General features: G+C 46.4%; 1 protein-coding gene across 2 annotated transcripts; it reads left to right on the top strand.

Moving 5' to 3' along the window:
• The first annotated feature begins 718 nt into the window (after window positions 1-718).
• NSFL1C (NSFL1 cofactor) lies at window positions 719-21,053 on the top strand. 2 transcript variants are annotated; one of them, XM_088843891.1, is made up of 10 exons: window positions 719-877; window positions 3,613-3,710; window positions 9,334-9,408; window positions 11,269-11,301; window positions 11,873-12,038; window positions 12,637-12,729; window positions 13,902-14,011; window positions 14,394-14,531; window positions 19,371-19,535; window positions 20,642-21,053. In XM_088843891.1, the coding sequence occupies exons 1-10, from the start codon at window positions 773-775 to the stop codon at window positions 20,802-20,804; spliced, it is 1,146 nt and encodes a 381-aa protein (XP_088700017.1). In that variant the 5' UTR covers window positions 719-772; the 3' UTR covers window positions 20,805-21,053. The 2 variants fall into 2 exon arrangements, with proteins under 2 accessions (XP_088700017.1, XP_055290464.1); XM_055434489.2 differs by lacking the exon at window positions 11,269-11,301.
• The last annotated feature ends 4,806 nt before the right edge of the window (window positions 21,054-25,859 follow it).

The raw sequence follows: 25,859 nt of genomic DNA, 5'->3' as shown, positions 1-25,859 counted from the left end.
AGAATTGATTCTTTTGAAGTGTGGTGTTGGAGAAGATTCTTGAGAGTCCCTTGGACTGCAAGGAGAACAAACCAGTCAATCCTAAAGGAAGTCAGTCCTGAATACTCACTGGAAGGACTGATGTTGAAGCTGAAACTCCAATACTTTGGCCACCTGAGGTGAAGAACCCACTCATTGGAAAAGACACTGATGCTGGGAAAGACTGAAGGCCGGAGGAGAAGGGGACGACAGAAGATGAGATGGTTGGATGGCATCACCGATGGGATGGACATGAGCTTGGGTAGGCTCCGGGAGTTCGTGATGGACCGGGAAGCCCGGGGGGCTGCAGGTCCCTGGGGTCGCAAAGGGTTGGACACGACTGAGCGACTGAACTGACCTGAACTGAAAGAGCACCAGGCCCTTGGTTCCACTCAGTTGAACAAGTGAATGAACGAAAGAATAATGAAATGAGGAAATGACTCAATGAATAATGTGAAACTGAATCCTTTGGGGAGCTTTCATTCCACAGGTACACTGTGGTGGACCCGCCCGCCTCTCTTCCTCCCGCGCTCCCTCCCCCGCCGTTAGACTTAGGGTCAGGGCTGCGGCCGCCAGAGGGCGCAGAGCGCCGGCGTTTCCCGCACGGAAGGTTTTGCGTTAGGCACTGTATGGGGCGGGGCCTGCGGGAGGGCTCCACTCGGCTGGACCCGGTCAACCGGAGGGCGGAACGCTGCGGCGGGGCTGAGGCTGTGCAGTGAGACCCGGGGCAGTTTGGGCGGCGCACCGGGCGAAGATGGCGGCGGAGCGGCAGGACGCTCTGAGGGAGTTCGTGGCGGTGACGGGCGCCGAGGAGGATCGGGCCCGCTTCTTCCTGGAGTCGGCCGGCTGGGACCTGCAGGTAGCGCCGGGAAGGGGCCCGCGTCGGGCAGGCAGGGTACTATGGGGAGCAGACACCTGGTGCCTCAAGCCCTCGGCGGCCGAAGCGCACAGTCATCCCGCCGGGCTGCGGCCCGACCCAGGCCTCAGGGTCCTGGGGCCGCTTGCCACGCGTCGCCAGCTCGTTTTGGGCGAGGGGAAACGCAGGCCAGCCCAGCCCCAGACTGACCTGGTCTGTCGGGCCTCATTTTCCCTTTCTGCCTAGCTCTCGGGTAGGCGAGCCTTTGGGCACTGCCGCAGCCCTCGTGGAGACGGGGACCCTGGGGGCGTGGCTGCCGCGCCAAGTCTCGGCTGCAGCCCCGTCCGGACTTACCAGCTCCCGGGTGGAGCGGCGCGGCGGGAGGGACGAGGTGCTCGTTCATTTCCATTTCCGCAGCCTCAGTCACACGCCCCCTCGTACCTAAATGCTGGGATAAACTGGGTTGTGGCGCAGAGTTGGATCCTATTCATATTTATTGAGTAACTTCTCTGTAAAATGGGAGCCTTCTTGTAGTTTATCGTGTAGTTCACTGGCAGGTATTAGACACACAAAAAATACTTACTGATTGAGAAGAGATTAAGATAAACTACACCAGGCAGGGATTTGGGTAAACTGTTGAATCCTCTGTATGTAGAACAACACCTGACACATAATAGGCACTCACTCAGTACTCTTGCCTAGAAAATCCCATGGATGGAGGAGCCTGGTAGGCTGCAGTCCGTGGGGTCGCTAAGGGTCGGACACGACTGAGCGACTTCACTTTAACTTTTCACTTTCACACATTGGAGAAGGAAATGGCAACCCACTCCAGTGTTCTTGCCTGGAGAGTCCCAGGGACAGGGGACCCTGGTGGGCTTCCGTCTATGGGGTCACACAGAGTCGGACACGACTGAAGTGACGCAGCAGCAGCAGTGATTAATTGTAGAAAGAATTGCAAACATGTTTTTGGCCAGCCTACATCTTCGATGAATGACGATGATTAATATTTATTGAGTGCTACCATGAGCTTTATGTATCTTAAGCATTGCACTTTAAAGCTGAGGTTTAGGGAAGTTAAGTAATTTGCTGAAGGCCTCCCTAGCTACCAGGTGGAAGATACAGCGTTAGAACTCAGTTCTTTCTGATACCAGAGCCCAAGCTCTATTAAGCTCTGCCACCACATGCCTTGGCACTTTACATACATGATTCGGTTTACCCGCGGCACACTGTGAAGTGAAGAAAACTTCTTCATTTGAGGAAATTGATGAATTGGAAGCTCAGGAGGCAAGTGATAGGCCCAAGGTCACACACCCAGGGATTAGGATGTGAACTGGGTCTGCTGACTTCACTATTTACATTGCTTCGCGAAAGTATAAAGTTAGGTAAAGCATCACAACTGTGTGGAATATGGTGTAAAGCCCTTGTGCTGGGTGAAAATGCAAAGTGCAGCTTCTACCTGAAAGACCTAGAAGCTCCCAGTGTTACAGTTGGCAGGTCTTCTCCTGCTGTTAGTGCGGAAGCACGCCCACGTATGTGACGTGACTTGCCCATGACTTGGACATAGACCCACCTTGATGCCAGTTCAGTGCATGTCCCATAGCACAGTGCATCCTGGCTGGCTGGCTAAAGTGTGTCCTGTAAAGGCACACTGCTTCCAACAGGCTGGTTGTGTCCCACAGCAGCTCCCTGTCTCCTGCAGTGTGGTGACCTTGAGGACAGCAGCCTTGTCTTGTCATCTCTGTAGACCTCATTGCGCTCTTACTTCATTGTGTAGAGTAAGTGTTGGTCGATCAGTCCTGTCCAACTGCCATCTCATGGACTGTAGCCCACCAGACTCCTCAGTCCATGAGATTCTCCAGGCAAGAATACTGGAGTGGATAGCCATTCCCTTCTCCAAGGGATCTTCCCTACCCGGGTCTCCTGCAATGCAGGCAGATTCTTTATTGTTTTATCCATCAGGGAAGCAGTGATTAGTAAATACCTATGCATTGAGTCCATGCAAGAAACATCCAATCACAAATGGCTAAAAGAGGTCCATATTCCTTCTGTATGTAGAGAGCTAAGATATGACTGTGCATAAATGTTAATGGATCCTCTCATCCATTTTGCAAGGTTGGTGAGATGGGTGTCCCCGTTGCACAGACTAGGAAACAGCCTCAGAGAAAAAGTAAGAGTAGTCATCTGTAGTGACCTCACAGTTTCCAACTCCTGGCTGTCACCTGAGAGCTGAGAGCAAGGGCCTGAGCAGACTGCCTGGGGTCAATCCTGGCTCCACTGTTTACCAACTATGTAACCTCAGACAGTTTTCTTCTCACCACTTCTCTGTCAACTATAAAATGAGATGATGATAGCACTAATTCCATAGGGTTCTTTAAGGATTAAATAAGTTAGCACAGATAGAGTTGCACTCAGAGCAACATGGCACATAAATGAGTGTTAAATAAATGTACACTGTTTTTACTAGATCACATTTCCTCATAAAATGACATTGAGGAGTGTCTCCATCCCAGCTTTCCTTTTTGCCTTCTTTTTCCTTTAGTAGGTGGAATTTGTTTCAGGTGGTATGAAAACAAATAGTTGGGCCCCTAATCTTTTGGCCTTATTTTCTATGGCTCGCCAGATACAGACTGCTTTATAAGCGTGGGCCATATTTTGTGTCTTTGCTCCTTTGTGTTCAAAGGAGATGTGTTAGATGAAGGCCTGTTTAAGGATCCCATGTTACTGCCTGTCTGTTTCAGATCGCCCTAGCAAGCTTTTATGAGGATGGAGGGGACGAAGACATTGTGACCATTTCGCAGGCAACCCCCAGTTCAGTATCCAGAGGCACAGCCCCCAGGTAAGGGCCAATTTCAGTTATTGCTACATTGGTGTGCTTCCAGCAGTGGTGGACTATTTCCTGACTTGACAGAGGGTTCAGGCCTGGGGATTTGGGCCAGTGGGTTTGAGGGAGAAAGACTGACTGGTGGGTAGTAGTTTCTTGCAAGACTTATTCCTTTTGTGTGGAGATGTGGGATTCTTACCTGAATGTGCTTTATGATCCAATCCTGGAGGAAACCACAGAACCACCTCTTAAAATGTTTGGGGGGGGTCTCTTATTTATGAAATGTGAGGAGTGGCTTCTCCATTTCTGAAAGTTTTTAAGTTGAAACTGAAGTGCTTCCTTTCAGGGATGCTGTAGACTAAAAGATTAGGCCAGATGACTTTAAAAGGCTCTTTAAATATTTTAGGGTGCCCATTACCCTATTAAAAAGACTTAGAAAAACGAAACCTGTTAACATGCTCTGTCCCAAATTGATTAGGGAGACCTTGTCTTATTTTGTGAAACAGTGTTAACCTTTGGAATCTCATTTGCATCCCCTGTCCTGGCTGCCCTGACTCCAAGATTCTTAGAGCAGATCACTACTGTGATCTGCAGATTGCAATAATTATTGCAGGACTTCATGAGACAGGCAGGGCCTCTTCCTTTAAAGGTGTGTGAACCACATCTCCCTTCTCTGCTAAAGCCTTTTCTACTCTGGTGTATGTCCTCAATTAGTTTGAGTTTGCGTTCAACTCCAGAACACATATATAGGGTTTCTTTGCTGGTGTGAAGTGATAAATTGTGTTTCTCTCTGAGGCCATCTGAGATTTTAATCACATTTTCCCTCTTTCAAGAAGGAACACTAACCCCAGCTGTCATTGTTTCCTTAACTTCTTCTCTGTTTCCAGAGGAAAGAGGTAATAGGCAGGACATGTTTCAGTTGTTCATAGATGCTAACCTGTGAGGTGTCATTGATGACACAGCAGGGTTTTATTGCCTGGGACCTGGTTGGTAGGGTAAGGGCTCTTCTGCAGCTGCTTATGGGGACCGTTGGTTTCCTGCAGCGTGTCTTTCACGGGCACGCCAGGTTACTCTTGGGTGTTGGCACAGAAATAGAGAGCAGGAGAAATTGACACCTAGCTTGTGATGTCAGGTGCGTGTTCATGCCTGTCCTCTCTGGCAGACCCAAAGTCCAGTCCAGACAGTGGTTTGTCAGAGCCTGGGCTTGGAGCCTGACCGCCCACCTTCAAATCCCAGCTCTGTCACTTGAGAGCTTTGTGACCTTCAACAGGTTACTCAACATCGCCAGTCCCTCACTTTTCATCACTTGTCAAATGGGAAGGATAGTAGTGCCTAACACATGGGCAAATAAATTAGTTAATACAGCACAGAACATGTTAACTGCTATTACTGTCATTTTAGTATTACCATTATTAGCATCCATTCTTATCTTCCCCATTCTTTTATTTGTTCCCTGTCTCATTCCACAAGTTCATATGTTAAGAAGAGTTAAAGAACCAAGGAAATAGAGTTTATCATTAAGACCAAGAGAAGTAAAAGACTTGCACACATGCAATTCTAAAGGGCTTACTTTTTTTTTTGCTTTGGTTAGGCCTCAGACTTGGTACTGGGCTTAGGTGAAACCAAGGAAAAGGGAGAGGGAAGGCACCATGTGTTACATCATTGTCCTTGTCCAGATGGTAAATGCCAACTGCATTCTTGGGAGAAGGCAGGCATGTGTTAGCACCCAAGAGGAACTCTGTATGGGGCCTACCTTTCCCCTGTTTGACCTGACTGTTGCAGGACGCTTAGCCTGCTGCTGAGCTGTCCCCGCCCCCCACTGTCATCTTCTCATACTCTTTCACGTTGTCACTGCCTCTGTGCACAGCACTCAGTTAGTAAGCTCCTAACGTGGAGGCTAACCCCCTAGGAGGGATCTATGGAATGAATGTCAGAAGGTCCATAAATTACCTGAAACTGTACATAAGAACTTGTATATATGTTGAGCCTTTTCAGGCAAAAATATTCGTAACTTTTTATCAGATACTCAAAGGGCTGTGGGACATAAAAACGTTAACCGTAGCTACAGGAGAAAGTCTGAACTCCTCAATAATAACAGCTATCATTTATTGAGTGCTTACCAGCTGCCAGGCACTGGGTTAAGCTTTTATATCTACGTCTTTTTAATGCTTTACTACAACCCTATGAGGTGGCTACTGTTGTTTTTCCCATTTCACAGATGAAAACACTGAAGCTGGGCTTCTTTCCAAGATCACACAGCTAGTCAAACAAGGATTTAAAAGCAAATCTGTTGTTTCTGCTTCCAGCATTCCGCTCTCAGCCAGAATGATGTATTGCCTCTCCCTGTGGACATTCGGCATCCTCAGGAGTTTGCAGTGCACCTACCATCCTCATCTTATCCCCCTGTTCCTCCTTTCTTAAATCTTTCTTTCTCAGTTCTGCCTTAGTTTTTGGTTCTTCTGCTTTTGTTTGAGCGTCCCATCTGACTCGACGTGCCTAGTCTCTTGCTTCCTTTCCACCTTTCCAAATCCTTTGTGACCTTCCATGTTTAGCTCCCTCCCCACCTTCTCTAATAAGTATGTAATCCTCAAACCTAGAGGCAGCACAAACTCCATTCACAACCCGTATCTGCATAATACTCAATGACATCTCTCCTAGGTCGTCTTGAATTCTTCTGACAGTTATCGGAATATTTTTCTCCCTCAGTAAATTTTAAGTTCCTCGAGGTGGAAGGGCTAGTATTTCAGAAGCACCCACCATCTGTCTGACTCTGCCAGATACTCTTTCATACTATCTTCTTACACCTCAGTAACCACCGTGGAAGTAGGTAGGGTGCTCACCATTTCACAGGTCTGGATGCTGAGTCTTAGTATGAGTAACACATTTGCCCTTAGAGCAAATTCAAACCCAGACTCGTCTAAATCCAAAACTGCTGCTTCTGCTAACTACCTTCCTGTCCGATATCTCCCACCCCTGTACCTAACACAGGGTTGAGTAAGCAGGAAGCTGTTATTTCTTCCTTTTTCTTCTTCTTTCATTCAATAAAACTGTACTTTCTTAAAATGCTAGGGACCACGATTGTCTGATTCTCTAAAACTATATTGTCTAATATGGTAGCGTCTAGCCTCAGGTAGCTGTTTAACAGCATTTCTGTCACTGCAGAAAATGTTATCTGACAGAGCACCTTTGTGCCGCTTCAGAGTGCCTGGGAGATAGAGTTCTGATCCTGAAAAGTTGAAATTTCTGAGACATTTTGCCAATTTGTGGAAGATACAAGACCCAGTATTCTTAAATTGGTGATGTCCCCAGGACATCTGTAATGTTAAGGTAACTCTCAGAGCATTACTCCAGAACAGTGGTCCTCAGACCATGTTGAGCATGTATCAGAATTACTTGGAGGACTCCTAAAACCAGATTACTAGATACTTCTTTTCGGGTTTCTGATTGAGGAGGTCTAGGGTAAGGGTGAAGGATTTGCATCTGTCTGAATTTCAAGGGTAAATGGTGATACTCCTAGTTCACGGACCAACACTTTGATAACTGCTGCTCAAGAGTAGTACTTCAAATGTGCTACACTGTCTGTCAGCACCCCAGCTGTTCACAGCAAGCCCACGAGGTTGGTGCTGGTTGTTTCCGTTTTCACATGAGAAAATGAAGACTTAGAGAATTTCAGTAGCATGCCCAAGATCCCAGGGTTGGAAGCTAAGTTGGGATTGAGAACTTTTGGGGAAAGAGACCTATAGCCAGAGCAAGTGGTTTGCTCAAGCTGGTGGTGGTGGTGGTGGTGTTCAGTCACCAAATTGTGTTCAACTCTTTGTGACCCCATGGACTGCAGCACACCCCTGTCCCTCGCCATCTCCCAGAGTTTGCCCAAGTTCATGTCCGCTGAACCAACAATGCCATCCAACCATCTCATCCTCTGTCAACCTCTTCCCCTTCTACCTTCAGTCTTACCCAGCATGAGGGTCTTTTCCCTGTACACATGTACACATGTGTATTTGAAGGTGTTTAACAATGGAAAGATAGAGAATTTTTTTTTTTTTTGCCATAGATGATAAGCTGAGCATCTGGAGAAAAATCCATTGGGAAGAGTAATGAGTGGAATTAGCTTTCCCAGGTGGCTCAGTGGTAAAGAATCCGCCTGCCAATGCGGGAGATGTGGGTTTGATCCCTCAATCAGGAAGATGCCCTGGAGAAGGAAATGGCAACCCACTCCAGTATCCTTTTTTGGGAAATCCCACGGACAGGAGCCTGGTGGGCTACAGTCCATGGGGTCATAAAAGAGTCGGACACGACTTAGTGACTAAACAACAGGCCTTTAAGGCACTAGTACAGATCTTAATCACTTGCATCCTTTTAGACCATGTTGTGTAGAGCATGAAGGAATGCCCAGGAAGTTGCTCTCAGCTCACTCAGGCAGGAATGTATTTGCTACACCATTTGCTGTTTGTCCTCTTATGTCTAGTTGGTGGAGCCTCAGAGTGTATTCTGTCCTCTGATTGTCTCCCTGAAATAAATCTTTCTTCAAGACTGAATGGTAGTAAACAACTCCTTCTTAGCCTCACCAAATCGCTATTACCCCTTCTCCTCGTATTAAAGAGAAACAACTTTTTTCCCCGTAAGAATCTCCTCGTATTAAAGAGAAACAACTCTTTTCCCCGTAAGAAATACAGAAAATGTTTTTATAAATTGTGTCTCATGATCCTTGAAAAACTAAGGTTGTTCCTTGAGGACAAATCTAAAATAGGAAAAAAGTGGCAGTGTAAGACAACATCAGAGGAGGGAGTTAACCTTTCTCATAACATGTTTAGTGGGCCCTCTCCACTGCACCCTGTGCTTGACTAAGCTACAGCAGAAGCAGACAGGGGCCTCTTCACGCACATATTTGTTTCATTTCTGTTCCTTGATTGTCCTTTAATGTGTTGCTGTCCCTGGTTTCTGTGTGTGCCTGTACTGCTTTCCTATAATGCCCTGCTGGTCCCCTTTCCCCACCATCACCACCATCCATTATCCAGTTGACTGATGGGCCTCTCGTTCATCAGCACTAGGTCCAAATGTCGCATTTCTCTGGGAAGCTTTTCTTGATACTTCCCCCACCCCCACCTAGAACAAAAGACTCTGCTCTCACATCCCATGTGCTTTCCTTTGTCGCAGCCCCTATTACACAGTATTTAATGGATGGTTTCCAGGCCAGAGTGCCACTAACCTGTAAGCAACTAAAGGGTAAGAACTGTGCCTGATAATTTTATAGACCTAGCATCCGGTTCAGTGACTGACACACAGGCATCCCCCCAATATTTAAAAATTATATGATGAAAATCACAATCTGGTAGTATGTTTTTAAAGTAGTACAGTCCCTATCCGGTTCCCTCCTCTCCCCTCGGAGAGCTTAAATTGGATTCCACTTTACTTCTTGATACACTTCCTATTTATTCTTAGTCCTGGGTGACCTTGAATAAATAAATATCACATTGTTTAGCATATAAACATAAGAGAGATAACCCTCTTCCACCTAGATCCTCTTCCTGTCCCACCAAAAAACCTAAACCTCAGTGTCCTCAACTTTTAGCAGTTGATGATGGGGGTTACCTTTTTTTAACTCCCCATGAGATCAATTTGGTCCTTTCTGTGTCTCCAGCGATAATAGGGTGACATCCTTCAGAGACCTCATTCACGACCAAGATGAGGACGAGGAGGAAGAGGAGGGTCAGAGGTGAGTCTTTGTTGGGGGCACAGTCCACATGAAATTCTATGGTAATTACCTGAATGGGCCTAGAAGGATAAACATGCTCTGTTATCATCAACCATTAGTACTGTGGGCTAGTCACACACATACCAGAAACAGTTTTCCACTCCCTGTAGCTTAGAAGTGATCCCTGTCTTCTTACCATTTTTTTATTTGGGGTTTTTGTTGTTGTTGTTTTTAATTTTTAAAATAATACATATTTTTGAAGAATATTAGGAGAAAGGAAATAAATCTATAAGGGAAAAAAACATTCATAGTATCACAACCCAGAGGTAGCAGGTATCAGTACTTTTGGTGTATTTCCTTCCAGTTTTTCCTTAATTGATAAAGCAATATATTACATAATAAACAGGAAAATGGGCTTACAAATGTATTTTCCCCTGTTATACAGACACAGTACTGTTTTTTGTTGGCTTGCTTTTAACCTTTAGGAATGTTATAATAAAACTGGTGTCCATTGTGGAAAATACAGCATAATGAAAAAAATATAACACCCACCTTTGGTAACTACAGTTAATGTTTTGGCATATTTCTACTAAGTCTTGGTTCTGTGTATAAAGGTAGCTTGTTGATATTGTATTTTACATGATGAGGATCAGATAAGATTGTTTCTTGCTTTTGTAGAATTAATGTTACATCTTGATATATGATACTACATATTTCTCTATGTCATTAAAATTCTTGGTAAGTGTTTTCATTGACTATAATAATAATAATCCATCATATGGAATGTTTGATGTTTAGATCATTTCCAGTTTTTTACCACTGTAGATATCAATGCTTTGAACATCTCTGTGTATTAATCTTTGACTACATTTCAGGTTATATTAAGTAGTTTCTAGAAATGAAAATACCGGGTCAAGACCATGAATACTTTTAAGGCATTTGATCATAGGTTCCTAGTTCATAAGCCAGGGCTTTGAGATCCCATAATAAGAACCTTACAGAACTTTACCTGGAATGAACAAGGATGAACTGGCTGCAGCCTCATTTTACAGGTTTTGGTTCTCCATGAAATCTTCCTGGGTCTGTCAAACGTTCCTGAGGAACACTGTGTAATAACCATTATGGAAATGCAGTTACCTCATTGTAGTCACTCTTTGGGAAGTGGGCTCAGAAATTGCGTATGTTCTATTCTTTGTTTTCATCCATGTAGTGACTTTTGCCCTACCTCTATTCTATTTGAATATACTCAAAGTTCAGGAATAAATGTTAATTTCAGTGTTTTAATGCTGCTTGACAGACAGTGTCATCAAGTAAGTGAATGCCCAACTCCTAAATAACCTCTTCTTGGTTCTCCTGTCTGGTCACATCCTCCAGGCAGTGACCTTTTACTTCACATCCAGAGGGACCTCTTTGGTCCCTTAGCATTTCAGACCTAATGACACTGGTCCTCTTGTTCATGCCAAGGCCTAGGGTTTTGCCTTGCATTCCCTGGGTAGTGTCAAGACAAGGAAGGCTGAGGCTAATTTTTATAGGTTCTCGGTTCTCCCGATTGAGATGTGCTGTTGACTTAGCTGTGAATAGGAGTGAGAAGGAAGCAGCCAGCCAAGGCTACATGACTGCAGATTTTCAAACCCAGGTTAAAAAACTAAAGTGCTAACTTAATCTCCAGCTTTGCTTGGCCCATTAGAAAGCAGATGTGGGTATCTTGGGGCTTATATTTGAGCTTTGCTGACCACCTCCAGTACCCACTGTCATCATCCTCCTGGTGTGTGTCACAAGAATTGCAAGGTGAAGTGAGGCTTGGGTGAGCTCTCGGTGCGGTATCAAACCACCTTACATGTGTGCATTACTCTGTGCTTATTCTTTTGCATACATCCGCTGATTTGAACCTCACGGCCCTGACTTAAGGAACAGGTAGGTAGGGCATGTGGTTCTTCCCCTTCTATTTCAAAGAAGGAAAGTGAGGTATAATGCACTGGCTTATGGCAATGCACTGGCTTGCCCAGATCACTCAGTGACAGAGCCAACAGTGGAACCTTATTGCTTGTACTAACCATGCCACTGCCACCATTAACCTGGGGCTGCTAGTGGTAGCTGCTTCTGACTGTGAACATAGTGATCATCTCCTGGAAAAGTGTTGGTGTTTAATTCCCAGAGCTAATGTGCATGCCTGGAATGCCCTTTTCTGGTTTCTTTACCTGATAAACTCATCATCCTCAAGGTTTAGCCCAGAAAACACCCTTCCAGAAACCCTTGACTGTTCTCCCCTATTCTGTATTCCCAGAGACCCCTTCCTTACCTTTTTTGTGGCTCACACTGCAGTATGCCTGCCTGCCTCTTTATATGTATCTCCCACTAGACAGTACGTTCCATAAAAATGAGCATTGGTACCCTTTGCCTCATTGTGCCCAGCTCCTAATCCAAAGCCTGGTACATGCTCTGTTTTCTAAGCATGTTTGGTGTTAGATGTGTATTTTCTGTGCAGGTTTTATGCTGGGGGATCAGAGAGAAGTGGACAGCAGATTGTTGGCCCTCCCAGGAAGAAAAGTCCCAACGAGCTGGTAGACGATCTCTTTAAAGGTGCCAAGGAGCATGGAGCTGTAGCTGTGGAACGAGTGACCAAGAGCCCTGGAGAGACCAGTAAACCAAGAGTGAGCATAGGGGGTTGATGTCTCTATGTCCATAGAACTGAGGTTCCAGAGCAAGGGGAAGGAGGCCTTCATCACCCAGTAGTGACTGAATTTGTTTTTGTTTTTCGTTTGCTCACTTCCTCTTGTGCAGAAGAGCAGTGCAGTTTCTCTTACCTTTTAACATGAAGTCAGGATTTGGGGTAAAGTTTTCAAACCTGTGGTCTAGATCAGGTTCTGCCAGTTGTTTTGTTTGGCGTGATCAACTTGATTTAATGTCTTTATTTATTTTTTTTAATTAAATCATTAACCATCTGGTTTACATAAAATCTGAATTTCTGCTTTCTTTGTGAAAATTAAAAAAGTATCTGGTGTTATCCTGCACTGAGATTCCAGCATGGTCTTGATTAACTAGATGTTAGTTGCAACCATTCCCTTCAGCCAAGCAGCACTCTCCAGCCACACCTTTCCAGTTTTTACCCCAATCCTGACCCTGTAGCTCTGAGTTTGCTACTCAGAGAAGGCATACCTCGTAGTTAATAATCTTGAAATAACATTTTGTCTGAATAACCTGGTCACCATTGACCCACTCCTTAGGTGTTTGTGAACTTGTCTTTTATAGCCATTTGCAGGCGGTGGCTACCGCCTTGGAGCGGCACCAGAGGAAGAGTCTGCCTACGTGGCAGGAGAAAGGAGGCGGCATTCTGGCCAAGATGTGAGTGTGCATCCATCTTCTATGGGGAATCTCGTGGACTGTTTAATCACTTTGGGGGAGAAGTTAATCCCATGTATCAGCAGCCTCTGAAAGGGAAGAGGCAGCACATTTGCTGTGTCATCCGTGAATGAAAAGGCTTCCCTGAGAGTCACAGACAGCTCTCTTCTGGCTGGCTGGTGGCAGGGGGAGCTGGGGAAGTTGCGGTGGGCAGAGTGGATAGACAAAGGAGGTTTCTGAGCATTCCATGAGTCTCAGGCAGAGGGATAGCAATTTCAGGGTTCTCTGGTGGTGTGGACAAGGCTAAAGAACTTGCTCTTTAGACGCCCCAGGGAGGCTTGAAACATACTTTTACAACTTTTTCTTACTGTTATTCAGTCCTTTTTTCCCTGTGCATAGGGGGTCCCCCCTTCTCTACTAAGTGTAATAATGCTATGAGACAATTTTGAAGTTTATGCCATAAACATTTTTTATCTAATTGATTTACAGTGTTGTGTTAATTTCTTCTGAACAGCAAAGTGACTCATCTGTATATATTCTTTTTCAGTGCCATAAATGTTTTCATATGACCTTGTGAACATTAGTCTCCATAATGTTTTTGTTTTTAATCATTTTGGGTTTTTTCCAAATCAAAGTTAAGCAAGAAGGAAATAAAAATTCTATATACCTGAAGCAGCAGCGGCTAATATGTTGTTCTTAAGCCCTCTAGACCGTTTCCTGTGGATGTGTACAGGGAGTTAACAAATTTTGTAGATATCATTTTTAATGACTGCAAAATAGTCTGTGTAAAATTTGTCATGCTAATGTAGTTGAGCACGAGCTATGTGCCAAGCACGCTGGCAACCCTACAGATAAGGAAGCTACAGCTTCAATCAGTTGAGTCATGTGCTCAGTGCCACTTAGCTAGTGAGTGGCAAGATCAAGACGCAGATCCTGGTCTGTTTAAGTCAAAGCCTATTCTCTTAACTTGTGCCATATCACCTTCTTATTTTAGGTTAATACTTATTTCATTATTTGTTGATTGCTCCCCTTGTGCATGAGTATATGTTTGTCTGTCTGTGTGTTAGTAATGACACAGTAAAATAGTAAAAAAAACTCGCTAATTTGCAGGTTCACACTGGTGTGCTTGCCAGGTTCCTGACAATGTATGGACTGCTTACCTCCTGTTGTCATAGGTTCATGTAGTGTTGAAGCTCTGGAAGACTGGATTCAGCCTGGACAATGGTGAACTCAGAAGCTACCAAGACCCATCCAATGCCCAGTTTCTGGAGTCTATTCGCAGAGGGTGAGCAGAAAAACCCTCCTTCAGGCTCCATATCAGTGAGTGAGATGGCAGATAGGAAAGAAGAAACCAATTCAAATGTTTATTATTTAAGAAATTTAAAATTTTAAGCAGATTTAGCACAGCTGAGAAATAGATTCACAGATCTGCTTCCAAAACCCTGTGTATTTACTTTTCCACTTTGAGCCTAGGTCAGAGCCAAGTCACCAGATATGACTCTAGGCAGGCATGAGAGAAGGGGAAGGCAGACAGACAGCCACTAGAGCAGTCAGCTCCCCATGGAGGCCCATCAGTTGGAGATGAGAAGTTTCTTCTCCTTTTGTACCCATCACTGTCATTCCCATCCTGCTCTGTGTGGGCCCCAGCACTGCCTTTTCTCCCACAGAGAGGTGCCAGCAGAGCTGCGGAGGTTAGCTCATGGTGGGCAGGTGAACTTGGACATGGAGGACCATCGGGATGAGGACTTCGTGAAGCCCAAGGGAGCTTTCAAAGCCTTCACCGGCGAGGGTCAGAAACTGGGCAGGTAAGGAGCGGCACAGGTAGGGTGGAACTGTGTGGGTCACTCCTTTGGGCCCAGCAGACCCTGTGCGCAGCTCCCCTGATGCAGCTGTTTACTGTTTATTACAGAGTACTTCAGACTTTACGGGAGGAGGAGTATGAGAACATAGGCTTTGGCGTTAACAAACCTAAGTCTAAATCTCTTCTTCACTTTCTAGCCATATAACCTTGGACTGTACAGCCTCAGTTTTCTCAGCTTAAAGTGGGACTAGTAAGTGTCCTTATCTCCTTGACTGCTGTGGGAGGAGCACGTAGAGCCCTGTCCCACAGCGAGCAGCGAAGGTGACACATTGCTGCTGTGACCTGGTCATCTAGGTGCTCAGGGCAGAGATCACCTCCTCGACGGCTTGAAGGCTGAAGCAGACACACGTATTCAGGCCACTTGAGGTGGGGATTCAGAGGGGTTAAGGAGTCCAGCTAGCCTGCAGCAGCATCATTCAGGCTCTAGGGAAGCTCACGGACATCGTTGCCCCTGTGCAGGCTGCTGCTCCAGTGTTAGGGGAGCTCTTATTTTTACTTCTCTGGTCCTGCCTGACACTTACTTTGTCATTCCCTATGACTTTTGCCTTGAGTCCTCTGCCACTATCTCTGTCTTGCATTCAAACCCTTCATATTAACAGGATCTGATTGGTTGATAGTTCCTGTTACCTCTGATCAGCAGAGTTATCACACCAGATCCTTGACTAACCCACAGACAGGCAGCCTTTTCTCAGGGATCCACTCAGCTTTGGCTCTGCATGGGGTCACTTGGTCAGTATTCTTCTGAGGGAGGCTTTCAGCATGGTGACACACAGTACGGTCCTTTTTTTACAGAGGGAAGGCTGAGGCTCTTGGACTTTAAGGGTTACCCTTAGGTGCTCCCTGCGGTGCCACCAGAACTAGAACCTGGTCTTCTGATTGGCATTCCTTCCCACACTTCTGCGCAGCATAACCCTATTCCTGACTTAGCTCTGGCAGCTTTTGTTCTCGGTGCTGCCCTTGCTCACCTCACCAGCATGTTCAGGAATCAGAGTTTGGTCTGCTGACAGCTGTGCTCTTTGTGATTCTGACTGGCCCTCTCCTCGAATCCCCTGCCTCCCTGCTGGCCATTCATACCTCATCAGGAGCAAGGGTCATAGCTTTATTGGAGATAATAGACTGTGATTTACCAGGACCAAAATACTGAAGTAACCCTGCTCTCATCATTTCATCTCCCACATTGGGGCCTGTGGGTTAGTCTGGGACAGCTGTTCTCAGAGTGACCCATCTGTGACTTCCCTGTCAGTTGTGGTAAGCTTTGTGGAGCACCAGTTAATTTTTTTCCCATATATTATTGAAAATAAAGTGTGTTTATCTTTTAAAATAGAAAAATACAGATAAAGAGTAAAAGCTATTCTTAAACCTAACAGCCAGATATATCCAGTTAGTATCTGAGGGTGTGTGAGTAAAAACAAATGTTCTATGCCCTACTGTTTTGCCTAGTCAGTGTAGTCTGGCTATCGTTCCAGATCAGTAAATGCAATTCTACAATTTTTTTTTTAATGCTAACATAATTTTCTATCCTCCGTATGTGCCATAACTTAACCAGTCCCTGCTATTAAGTATTTACGTGATGATAAGTATTATGAACATTACAGTGGTTATCTAATTAAATCTTTATATACCCCTGATGTTGTACTGGAAGTAGTACAACAAGTAGCTCAAAAGATCTTCACATTGCCCTCCAAAACATGGTACCCTTCTTTCACCCACCAGTAGTTTTAAGGAAGGACTCAGAACACCTTGCAGTTTGGGTTTGTTTGGCTTCATGATATTAACCGAAAATGCTTCTGCTTTTGGAATATCTTAACTGTATTGTGTGTACAGGACAATACGTCTCAAAAAATAAAGGTATTTTAAGGAGAAGGCAATGGCAAGCCACTCCAGTACTCTTGCCTAGAAAATCACATGGACAGAGGAGCCTGGAAGGCTGCAGTCCATGGGGTCGCTAAGGGTCGGACATGACTGAGCGACTTCACTTTCACACATTGGAGAAGGAAATGGCAACCCACTCCAGTGTTCTTGCCTGGAGAATCCCAGGGATGGGGGAGTCTGGTGGGCTTCCGTCTATGGGGTCACACAGAGTCGGACACGACTGAAGTGACGCAGCAGCAGCAGCAGCAGCAGGGTAAAGTGAAGTGTTAGTCGCTCAGTCGCGTTTGACTCTTTGTGACCCCATAGACTGTGGCCTGCTAGGCTCCTCCATCCATGGGATTTCCCAGGCAAGAACACTGGAGTGGGTAGCCACACCCTTATCCAGAGGATCTTCCCGATCCAGGGATGGAACCCACGTCTCCTGCATTGCAGGTGGATTCTATACCGTCTAAGTCACCAGGGAAGCCCTCTGTTTTAGGATGGGACTACGTTATTAGTGCAGATGATGAATCAACAGAGCTTGATAATCAAACATGAAGCTTGTCAGCTAAATAAATGTTCATTGCCAGTTCCACTTTGATTTTCAGTTCTAGCTTTAGTTTTTCCAATAAATTTTACTGTCTTGTTAAATAAAATGATCAGGAAGCCAGCTTTTTAAAATTTTTCTCAAGTTTCCCTCAAAAATTGGTCAGTTCTTGTTTTTTCTCCAGTTACCTAGAAAAATAAAGTGAATGAATAGATTTTTCTTAGTTCAGAAATTTTTTAAAAATTCTTTCAGTTGCATGAAAGAATTTAGGTTTTGTTTTAGGTTTTGCATGTGTTTGTTTGGATGGGAACTAATCTGAAGATTTGAGAAGCCTGCATGGATTTCGAGTAGCAAACACCACGAGTGTGCCTGGGATGGGGTGAGGGTGTCACTGCTGCTGGGATGAACTCCGCTGCTCAGCATGCTTGCTGCAGTGCTCTATTTTGTAAAGCAGGAAACGGGGCCTCAGGACTCAGCATTGTGGCAGCAGAGCACCTTTGTGCCCAGTTTATTCCCACTACAAAGGAAATGAGCCGTGTGATTCAGCTTCTCTCTCATTCAGGCCTTTCTGGCAGGCAGCAGCGTCAATGAGTACCTGTCGTACTTGGAACTATTAGAAACAGTTGAGGGCCAGGCTACCTAGAATCTAATTAGAGAGTAGACCTAATGCTGTTAAAACTAATGAACAGAACAGAGTAGATCTTAAGCATTTACAGGTGCAACATTTACCTTTCTATGATGGTGTAATTTATCTGTGTGTCTCATCTTTTGAGTCCCACACGTTGTAAGGTCGATACATAGAAGAAGCTTTTCTCATAGCCAGTAAGTGTGGCCAGCTTTCTCTTCTGATCTCCACTCTATAATTCTCTAAGCCCATATTTTTGATGTTCACAGAAAGTAAGTTCAGTTTTTAGTTCTTCCTTGCTGACTGTGTGCTCTGGGGCAACATTTCATGGACTGTTCCATGAAATGATCTTCAGGAGGTTAACATGAAAAAAGAACATAGTGGTCAAATAAGTTTGCCTTAACTTCACAACCTTTTAAAGTCTTTGAGTCGTGTCTGACTCTGTGACCCCATGAACTGTAGACTGCCAGGCTCCTCTGCCCATGGAATTCTCTAGGCAAGAATATTGGAGTGAGTTGCAGTTCGCTTCTTCAGGGGATCTTCCTGAACCAGGGATCGAACCTGGGTCTCCTGCATTGCAGGCGGTTTCTTTATGACCTCTCAAGACCTTCTTTAATATGTTAGTGGCCTCTGACACTGTCAGTATTATATGTGACATTTCCAGAACCTTCCTGTAGATAACTCAAGGGACTCAGGTCCCAGGGAACACACTTAGGAAAGCACTTTCAGTTGGATTTGCTAAGAACACCCTTTTTAGGTTGTAAAGATCAGAGGAAGAAGTGAGGTGGAGGAACTGATCTAATTAGAGGCTTTGGGGGAAGGCAAGGGGATTCTCATCTGATGGCCTCTATTCTCTGCAAAGGTCTAGACAAGGACATCTGCTAAGAGAAAAAAGAAAGATAACACCTCCACACAGTTGTGGCGAATTGGGAATTTGTGTGCATTTTGTGTTTGTCCACCTCCCTGAATGTAACACCCCTTTAATTCTCATAATAGTCCTTATTAAAGAACCTCGTTACTACTCTTGTTGAACCTCAAAGAGCTTAAATAACTAGCCCAACACCACCATAGCTAGTGGGTGAATTCAAACCCTGGTCCATCTCATTCCAAGATCTGAGTTGTCCACACTGCAGCAGGCACCATGTCCTGTTCATATTATATAATTAATCCCTGTGGTGCCAGGCACTTGGTTGACTTTCCAGAAATCTGAACTGTCTCCTGATAGTTGACCAGTGAGTATGAGATACCCACATGAGTGAGGCTGCACTAGGGCAGGCAGGCCTGAAAGTTCCATCAGAGGATAATAGTCTGGACTTGTCCTTTACATCCCAACAGTCACCTGCCAGGCTGTGTGACACCCACCCCAGTTGCAGACTTGGAGTACCCCCTCCCCATTCTGGCCTTAGCCTCTCACTGGGGCTAAAACTCAGCCTGGTCTGTTGGGTCCTCCAGCGTCAGCTGTCTTGCATACTGCTTTCTTCCCTTCAAGCTCTTGTTCAGTTGTGGATACCAGGGAAGAAGGGGGTTGGTAACTTGCCCAACTCCAGGAGTGAGGGAGCTGGCAGTAACGTGGGGGTTGAGGTGAATTCTGTTTCACCTCTAAGTTCCATCAGAGCAGGGGTTCTGTCTTGTCACTCCTTATGTCAGTAGCAGCAAACAGCACCAGACATAGCAAATGCTCAGTAAAAATCCTTGACAGGATTCCACTCCTGCTGGGGCTTTGTTTCTGTTCATGTCCTGATGCGATTCTCTCTCCTCAGCACTGCCCCCCAGGTATTGAATACCAGCTCTCCAGCACAGCAGGCAGAAAATGAAGCCAAAGCCAGCTCTTCCATCTCAATCGATGAGTCACAGCCTACCACAAACATCCAAATACGGCTTGCTGACGGTGGGAGGCTGGTGCAGAAGTTTAACCACAGCCACAGGTACCTTGCATTATGGGGCCTGGCTTATTCTAAGAGGGTCCCAGAAACTCCCACAGATAAATGAGTAGAGGGAGCAGTTCTTTCCCCTAAACACCAGCAGACTCTCCAGGCTCTATCCAGAGGAGGCAGTGGGGTAGCTGTGAACGTCTGAAGCCTTTGGTTTGGTCCCCGCTCTTCCAATAAGTGTAGCCTGTGACTGCTCCCTCTCCTTCGTGTGGGTCACAGATTCCTCAGATGGATTTGTTTCGAACTATTTGTTCATAGGAAGTTTCATGCTAAAGCCCAAGAGTAGAACAGATGAAATCTGAACTGCTGTGGTTGATGGAGTGGGGAGGGATCAAAATGCAGCATCCCACTCACTCATCCCACTTATCCACCTCCCTACCCCCAGGGGCCTCTGACAACCTCTAGGCTATGAAGATCTCTGAAATCTGGACTTGGAGAATTCTAGAGTACCTGTTCTATCTCAGCTCCTCTGGGCCAGATTGAAACAAACTGCCTCCCCAGCTTAAAGATGGGGAAGCTGAGGCACAGAGTGATGAAGGGGTTAGCAGGGGAGGACTGTTGCCAGTAAAGATATTTGCAAAACAACTCTTTTCCCTGGAATAGCAGTGTCTAAATTTTATCAGTCATAGGCCATATAAATCAGAACCCACGTGAGGCCCAGGGAGTGGCTTGCCATCCTTGAGTGTTGACAGGCTTCACGTGAGGTTAGTGTGGAGCAAGTGTAATGAGGATTATAGAAGAGGAATCAGGCAGGGAAGCCCCTGGGAAGAGAGACCAGATGTGGGCAGAGAGCAGAGCACGGTGAAGAACTGAGGGGGGGAGGTAGGAGAATGGCGGAGGAGTTTGGTGTATAATTAGGCAGGACTTGGGACTACAGTCAGCAGGTTGATGTTTATAACAAGGAAGACGGGAGCAATTCTGAAAGATTTTAGAAGAGTGACATGAGCTTATGTGTTTCCAGATGAGCATTTTGGCCACTGTGTGGAGGATGGGGTGGAGGAAGGGACCTGGGGATGTGATGTGGCCTCCCTCTAGCAGCGGGGTGGGACTGGGCAGCAGGCAGCAGAGAACACCTCTCACCCACTTCCCCACTCCCCCAGGATCAGCGACATCCGACTCTTCATCGTAGACGCCCGGCCGGCCATGGCTGCCACCAGCTTTGTCCTCATGACTACCTTCCCGAACAAAGAGCTGGCTGACGAGAACCAGACACTGAAGGAAGCCAACCTGCTCAATGCCGTCATCGTGCAGCGGTTAACATAACTGCCCGCTCGGCCAGCAGCCTCACCTCCCTCCTGTGTCTCCCATGGCCAGCTGCCCTGTGGGGACCACCCTTCCACCCAGTCCCGCACACCCTGCATCCAGTGCCACGTCTCCTCCGTAGCTCTGGGTTCTTAGATCTCAGTTGGACATTTGTTTTCTCCTTAGTTGCATTTCCTGGGTTTTTGTGATGATCAATGGACTTTAAAGAAAAAAATAAAAACAACCAGAAAAAAAAAATTGAAGGAATATCACCAGCATGTTGTACAGAACGTCTCCCACTGAGGCAGGCTTTGATTACCATAAAATCGTATTTGTCTTGGGTGTGTGGAGGAGCCTTCCTTCCATCCTGTGTAAAAATTGCATGTGGCACACAAAAATTGTGTGTGGCACCCACCCACTAAGTGTGACCCCCGCTGTCCCTATGTAGGGAAGGAAGCGGGGAGACTTAAGAGAAAAAGGCTTTGTAGTACTCATTCAGTTCAGTTCAGTTCAGTCGCTCTGTCGTGTCCGACTGTCCGCGACCCCATGAATCACAGCACGCCAGGCCTCCCTGTCCATCACCAACTCCCGGAGTTCACTCAAATTCATGTCCACAGAGTCGGTGATGCCATCCAGCCATCTCATTCTCGGTCGTCCCCTTCTCCTCCCACCCCCAACCTTTCCCAGCATCAGAGTCTTTTCCAGTGAGTCAACTCGCCTCATGAGGTGGCCAAAGTATTGCAGTTTCAGCTTTAGCATCAGTCCTTCCAATGAACACCCAGGGTCGATCTCCCTTAGAATTACATAAGAACAAATTTCTTGCCTGGATAAAACTGGCAGCAACAAGAAGTGCCTTGAAGCGTGAGGTCAGATTCAGAGGCACACAGCCCCTCTGCTCTTTTTACTCAAACCCTGGGAGGTGTATACTCCCCAGGCCTTGGCCAGTTGAGATTCTGACTACACCTCCTGCTTTGGCCCTTTCCTCCCTCATCATCCGGGCTGCTGTGTAATCGCTTTATTTCATGGAGAGATCTGTCCCTCAGAGGTAGGGGAATCTTTTTACTGGGAAACAGCTTGTGCCAGCTCAATGAGTTCAGAGTCAGGGTGTCTTGGCCTGAAAGAGAAGCAATCAGCGTATCACTGAACTCCTGTTAATGTGTGGCAAATCACTGTTGAAGAAGAGGTGGGTTCCCTATGCTTCAAGCTCCGTGTACTGGCATTTGTAGGAGGCTTTTGCTGACTAAAGTTGGTGTAACAAAGATGGCTTTGGTGTGCAGGCCCAAGTTCTGACTTGCACCAACTTAGGCAGTAGTCCCAGCCAGGCCAAGACCCTCCCCACATGAAGTGTGAGTCTGGGAGTGGAGGGCCACTGGGGTCTTGGATGGAAGCCTTTCCATGTTAAGTGAACTCCAGAATCAACACTGACTCAATCTCCTGGTTTCAGATCATAATGTGGCTCAGTCTGTTTCTAAGCAGTCATCACCAGTCACTTTTTCTTTTCTGCTTCACCCCCTGCAATGAGTCAAGAGCTAACACTGCGGGTCCTCAGAGTGGGGGGAAGCCCTGGGTTCCCAATCCAGGCCTATCCTGAGAAAGGGAGGTGGTACTTCTGATCCCAGAGAGGCAGTGGGGGCAGGGCTACAGGGTGTCCTGCAGGTGGAGAGAAAGGAAACCAAATGCTGGTCTGGAGAAACGAAATTATTGTCACCTTGACTAAAAACCAGAATGAGGACAGTAGAGTTTTTGTACTTTCTAATGGGTTGCTCTGAAGAGGTATGACAGCAACCACAGTAAGTACTTGAGTGCCGCACAAGAATCCCATTGTAGAGTGCCAAAACCGAAAGCCCAGGCCACATGGCTGGTAAGTGGTAAGGCCTGTCTGTCCCCAAGGCCTCTGCTCAAACACCATGCCCCATACCCATACACTCCAGCCCTGTGTACATACACTCAACCCCCCCCCTTTAGGGTTTCAGCTTATGTTAATTAGCACATGCCAGAAGAGAGCATGAAAACACAACCTGCATCGTCTAGAGTCTACAACGGCCCCTTGGTTCCCCTCCAGCCCTGGAATTGAATGAGGCAACTGATTTAACTGTTGGCAGCCACTACAGTGCAGACCAGCCAGGTGTCTGGCCCTAGGTCAAAGGGACTGCCATCCGCACAGCCAGGGATCACACTAGTCCAGTTAAGGTCAGTAAGGATGTTTTCAGCCCTAGTTTTTTGTTCCGGTGGCCCAGGTGAAAAGGTTAATCCACCTGGTAGACTTTCATAGGGAGATACTCAACAGCCATTGGTTCTGGGGTTTCTGAAGTCAGGGCAGTTGTTCTCAATTGAGTCATTTTGGATCATTCCCTAAATTGGCTGTTGAGTGGGGTATCCTCCGGTGTTAAATAAGTCTGTGTGCATGCTAAGTCACTTCAGTTGTGTCTGACTCTTTGCAACCCTGTGGACCATAGTCCGCCAGGTTCTGGGGTTCTCCAGATAACACTGGAGTGAGTTGCCATGCCCTCCTCCAGGGGATCTTCCGGACACAGGGATCAAACCCGCATCTCTTATATCTCCTGCATTGGTAGGTGGGTTCTTTACCACTAGTGCCACCTGCGAAGCCCTAAGTAGGTCTGGCCAAGGACATATTGCAACATATAGGATATCTCCTAATAGAAGGATATCCAGTTCATCACTGAGTGAAAAATGCAAGTTGTCATGATGATGCCCTAATGAGTGCATATGAAATTCATCGCCACTGTGGGACGTGTGTTGTTCCTGTTTGATTTTGTGAATCAAACTATGCTAAACAACCTTGTAAGTACAGTGTGGGGCACATCTAGTTGCTTCCTCAGGAGATGGCCTTGGGTGGCATTGAGAAAGTGCCCTTTTGAACTGCAGGGCCCCTTTTCTCCCTGCCCACAGTATAAAATGTGCCCATCATTGGAAGGACTGGGGCTGAAGCTGAAGCTCCAATACCTCGGCCACCTGATGCAAAGAGCTGATGCATTGGAAAAGACCTTGATGCTGGGAAAGATAGAGGGCAAGAGGAGAAGGGGATGACAGAGGATGAGATGGTTGGATGGCATCACTGACTCAATGGACATGAGTTTGAGCAAACTCTGGGAGATCGTGAAGGACAGGGAGACCTGGTGTGCTGCAGTTCATGGGGTCACAGAGTCAGACATGACTTAACGACTGAACAACAACAAATCCCAGCCAGGAACCCTTTAAAGTTGACTTTGAGTTCATTGGGGGAAGAAGTTGGTGCAGAAATATGAGTTCCCTGTTTCTCCCTCTATCCTAACTGCATTTTAGGGGGGAACTGATGCCAGAACTTCTCCCAGGGTCAAGTAAAAGGTATCTTCTTTCTTTAAAATGGACTTTGCTCCCTTGTTGAGGGCTCTGACAAGGGGATGTATTCTCCCATCCCCCCATTCTACATCCACTCTCGTCTCAGGCCAGGCCAAGGAAGCAGAGCAGCAAACACTGTAGACTTCTAGTGTCCAGCCTGGGTCCCACTCGGAGCAGACTCCTGTGCCATGTGCCTGCATCTCTCTCTTTCTCCCAGTGGCCTCACGCCTCACCCCACGTCCAGTCCCTCCAGGTTCTACTGCAAATGCATCCCAAATCCAGCCACGTGTCATCCCTCCCTGGCAACCTCTGGGGCCCATCGTCCACCTCTCACATCAACAACTGCAGTGACTTCTTTTTGGTCACCCTGTTCTCCTTGCCCCTGACAATCTGTTCACACAGAGTCACCACATCCATTAAAGCTCACCACATCTTCCTTTAAAGCCCTCAGGAGCTCCGCACTACCCCTAGAAACTTATTACCAAAAGCCCAAAGAGCCCTGTAGGACCTGGCCCCTACCTGTCACTGTATCCTTTTGTCCTGCTTTATTCTTCTGACTTCTTCGATGTATCATATATTCTATTTCCCTTGACCCGCCACTAGATTATAAGCTCCCTGAAGCAGGGGGATTATTTTCTTCACTCATGTACCCTGACAACCTGGTGGCATAGAGCTGACACATGGTAGGTCCTCAGCAAATAACTGGTTGGATGAACATGTGTAATGGAAATAAGACCTCCGGATCAACTGCCTCCCAAAGCAGGTTCCTATTCAGCCACAGGGGGGCATCATTCTAAAGGGCAATCATAGCTTCAGGTTCTTTCAGCAAAGGCCATTGAGAAGGTGGAACGAAAAGCACAGTGGGGTGAGGGGAGCATGGTGTAAAGGGAATGCTCCCAGCATTTCCCTGCCACCTGGGTCGGATTAGGAAGGTTATTAAGGGCCAATTACCTTCACAGTGAGCATCTGAGATCCTCAATGCCCAGCTTAGTTCTTTGGCTTCTACTGATGATAACAGCAGCCACCATAATTTAAGCACTAATTTTGTGCCAGGTCTTGTATGTACCTTACTTCATGTAGTTTAGCAACTACCTGAAGTTACCGTAATTAGCCCATTTTGTGGGGGAAGGTTCTGAGGCCTAGCTTAGTGAAGGGATTTGGCTGAAGTCATATTCCAAGTAAAAGAACCAAGATTTGAATTCCCAGCCACCTGACTCCAAAGCTATGGCTCTGGACCGTCAGGATCTGCTGCTGTGAAAAATGCAGGCCCAGAGACAGCCGTGGGAGGAATGACTGGGACAGGTGGGGAGAGAGGCAGGGGAAATCAAGGAGGGCTTCTCAGAGGAGGGCACCCTTGAGCTGGGCTGTGAAGGATGACCAGGAGTTCACCAACAAGGAGGTAAAGAGTTTTCCTTCCTCTAGAGACAAACCCAAAGGCTGTGTGAAGGTATGGGGCAGGTAGATCTGGTATGACATTAGATGAGTCAACTGACCTCTGGGCTCTGGGAAGGAGCCAGTGCCAGAGACTGTATCTTGTCCCTACTGAGGGACAACACTACATTCCCCTTCAGACCCATGGGATGAGAGAAGGCTGAGGAAACCAAGAATGGACTCCAGAGCCCTGGGGCTAACCCCTTCCTCCTGATTCAACTCTTTCTCTCTGCTCTGCACTTTTCCCATCTATAAAATTGGCTCTCAGCAGAATTTCTGTATTGTAACAATTACTGTATTGCTAGG

The sequence above is a fragment of the Moschus berezovskii genome, chromosome 15, assembly GCF_049115385.1.
Source record: "Moschus berezovskii isolate FMDL1 chromosome 15, NW_MosBer_1.0, whole genome shotgun sequence".
Lineage (NCBI taxonomy): Eukaryota > Metazoa > Chordata > Mammalia > Artiodactyla > Moschidae > Moschus > Moschus berezovskii.
The sequence above is the reverse complement of the archived record's forward strand: the minus strand, read 5'-3'. Positions and strand labels throughout refer to the sequence as shown.

Bases quoted from the DNA above. Each gene is read 5' to 3' on its own strand.
- NSFL1C (XM_088843891.1), top strand. From the start codon at position 773: ATGGCGGCGGAGCGGCAGGACGCTCTGAGGGAGTTCGTGGCGGTGACG. The intron at 3,711-9,333 runs GTAAGGGCCAAT...CTGTGTCTCCAG, and splicing joins TCCAGAGGCACAGCCCCCAG to CGATAATAGGGTGACATCCT. The intron at 19,536-20,641 runs GTACCTTGCATT...CCACTCCCCCAG, and splicing joins AAGTTTAACCACAGCCACAG to GATCAGCGACATCCGACTCT.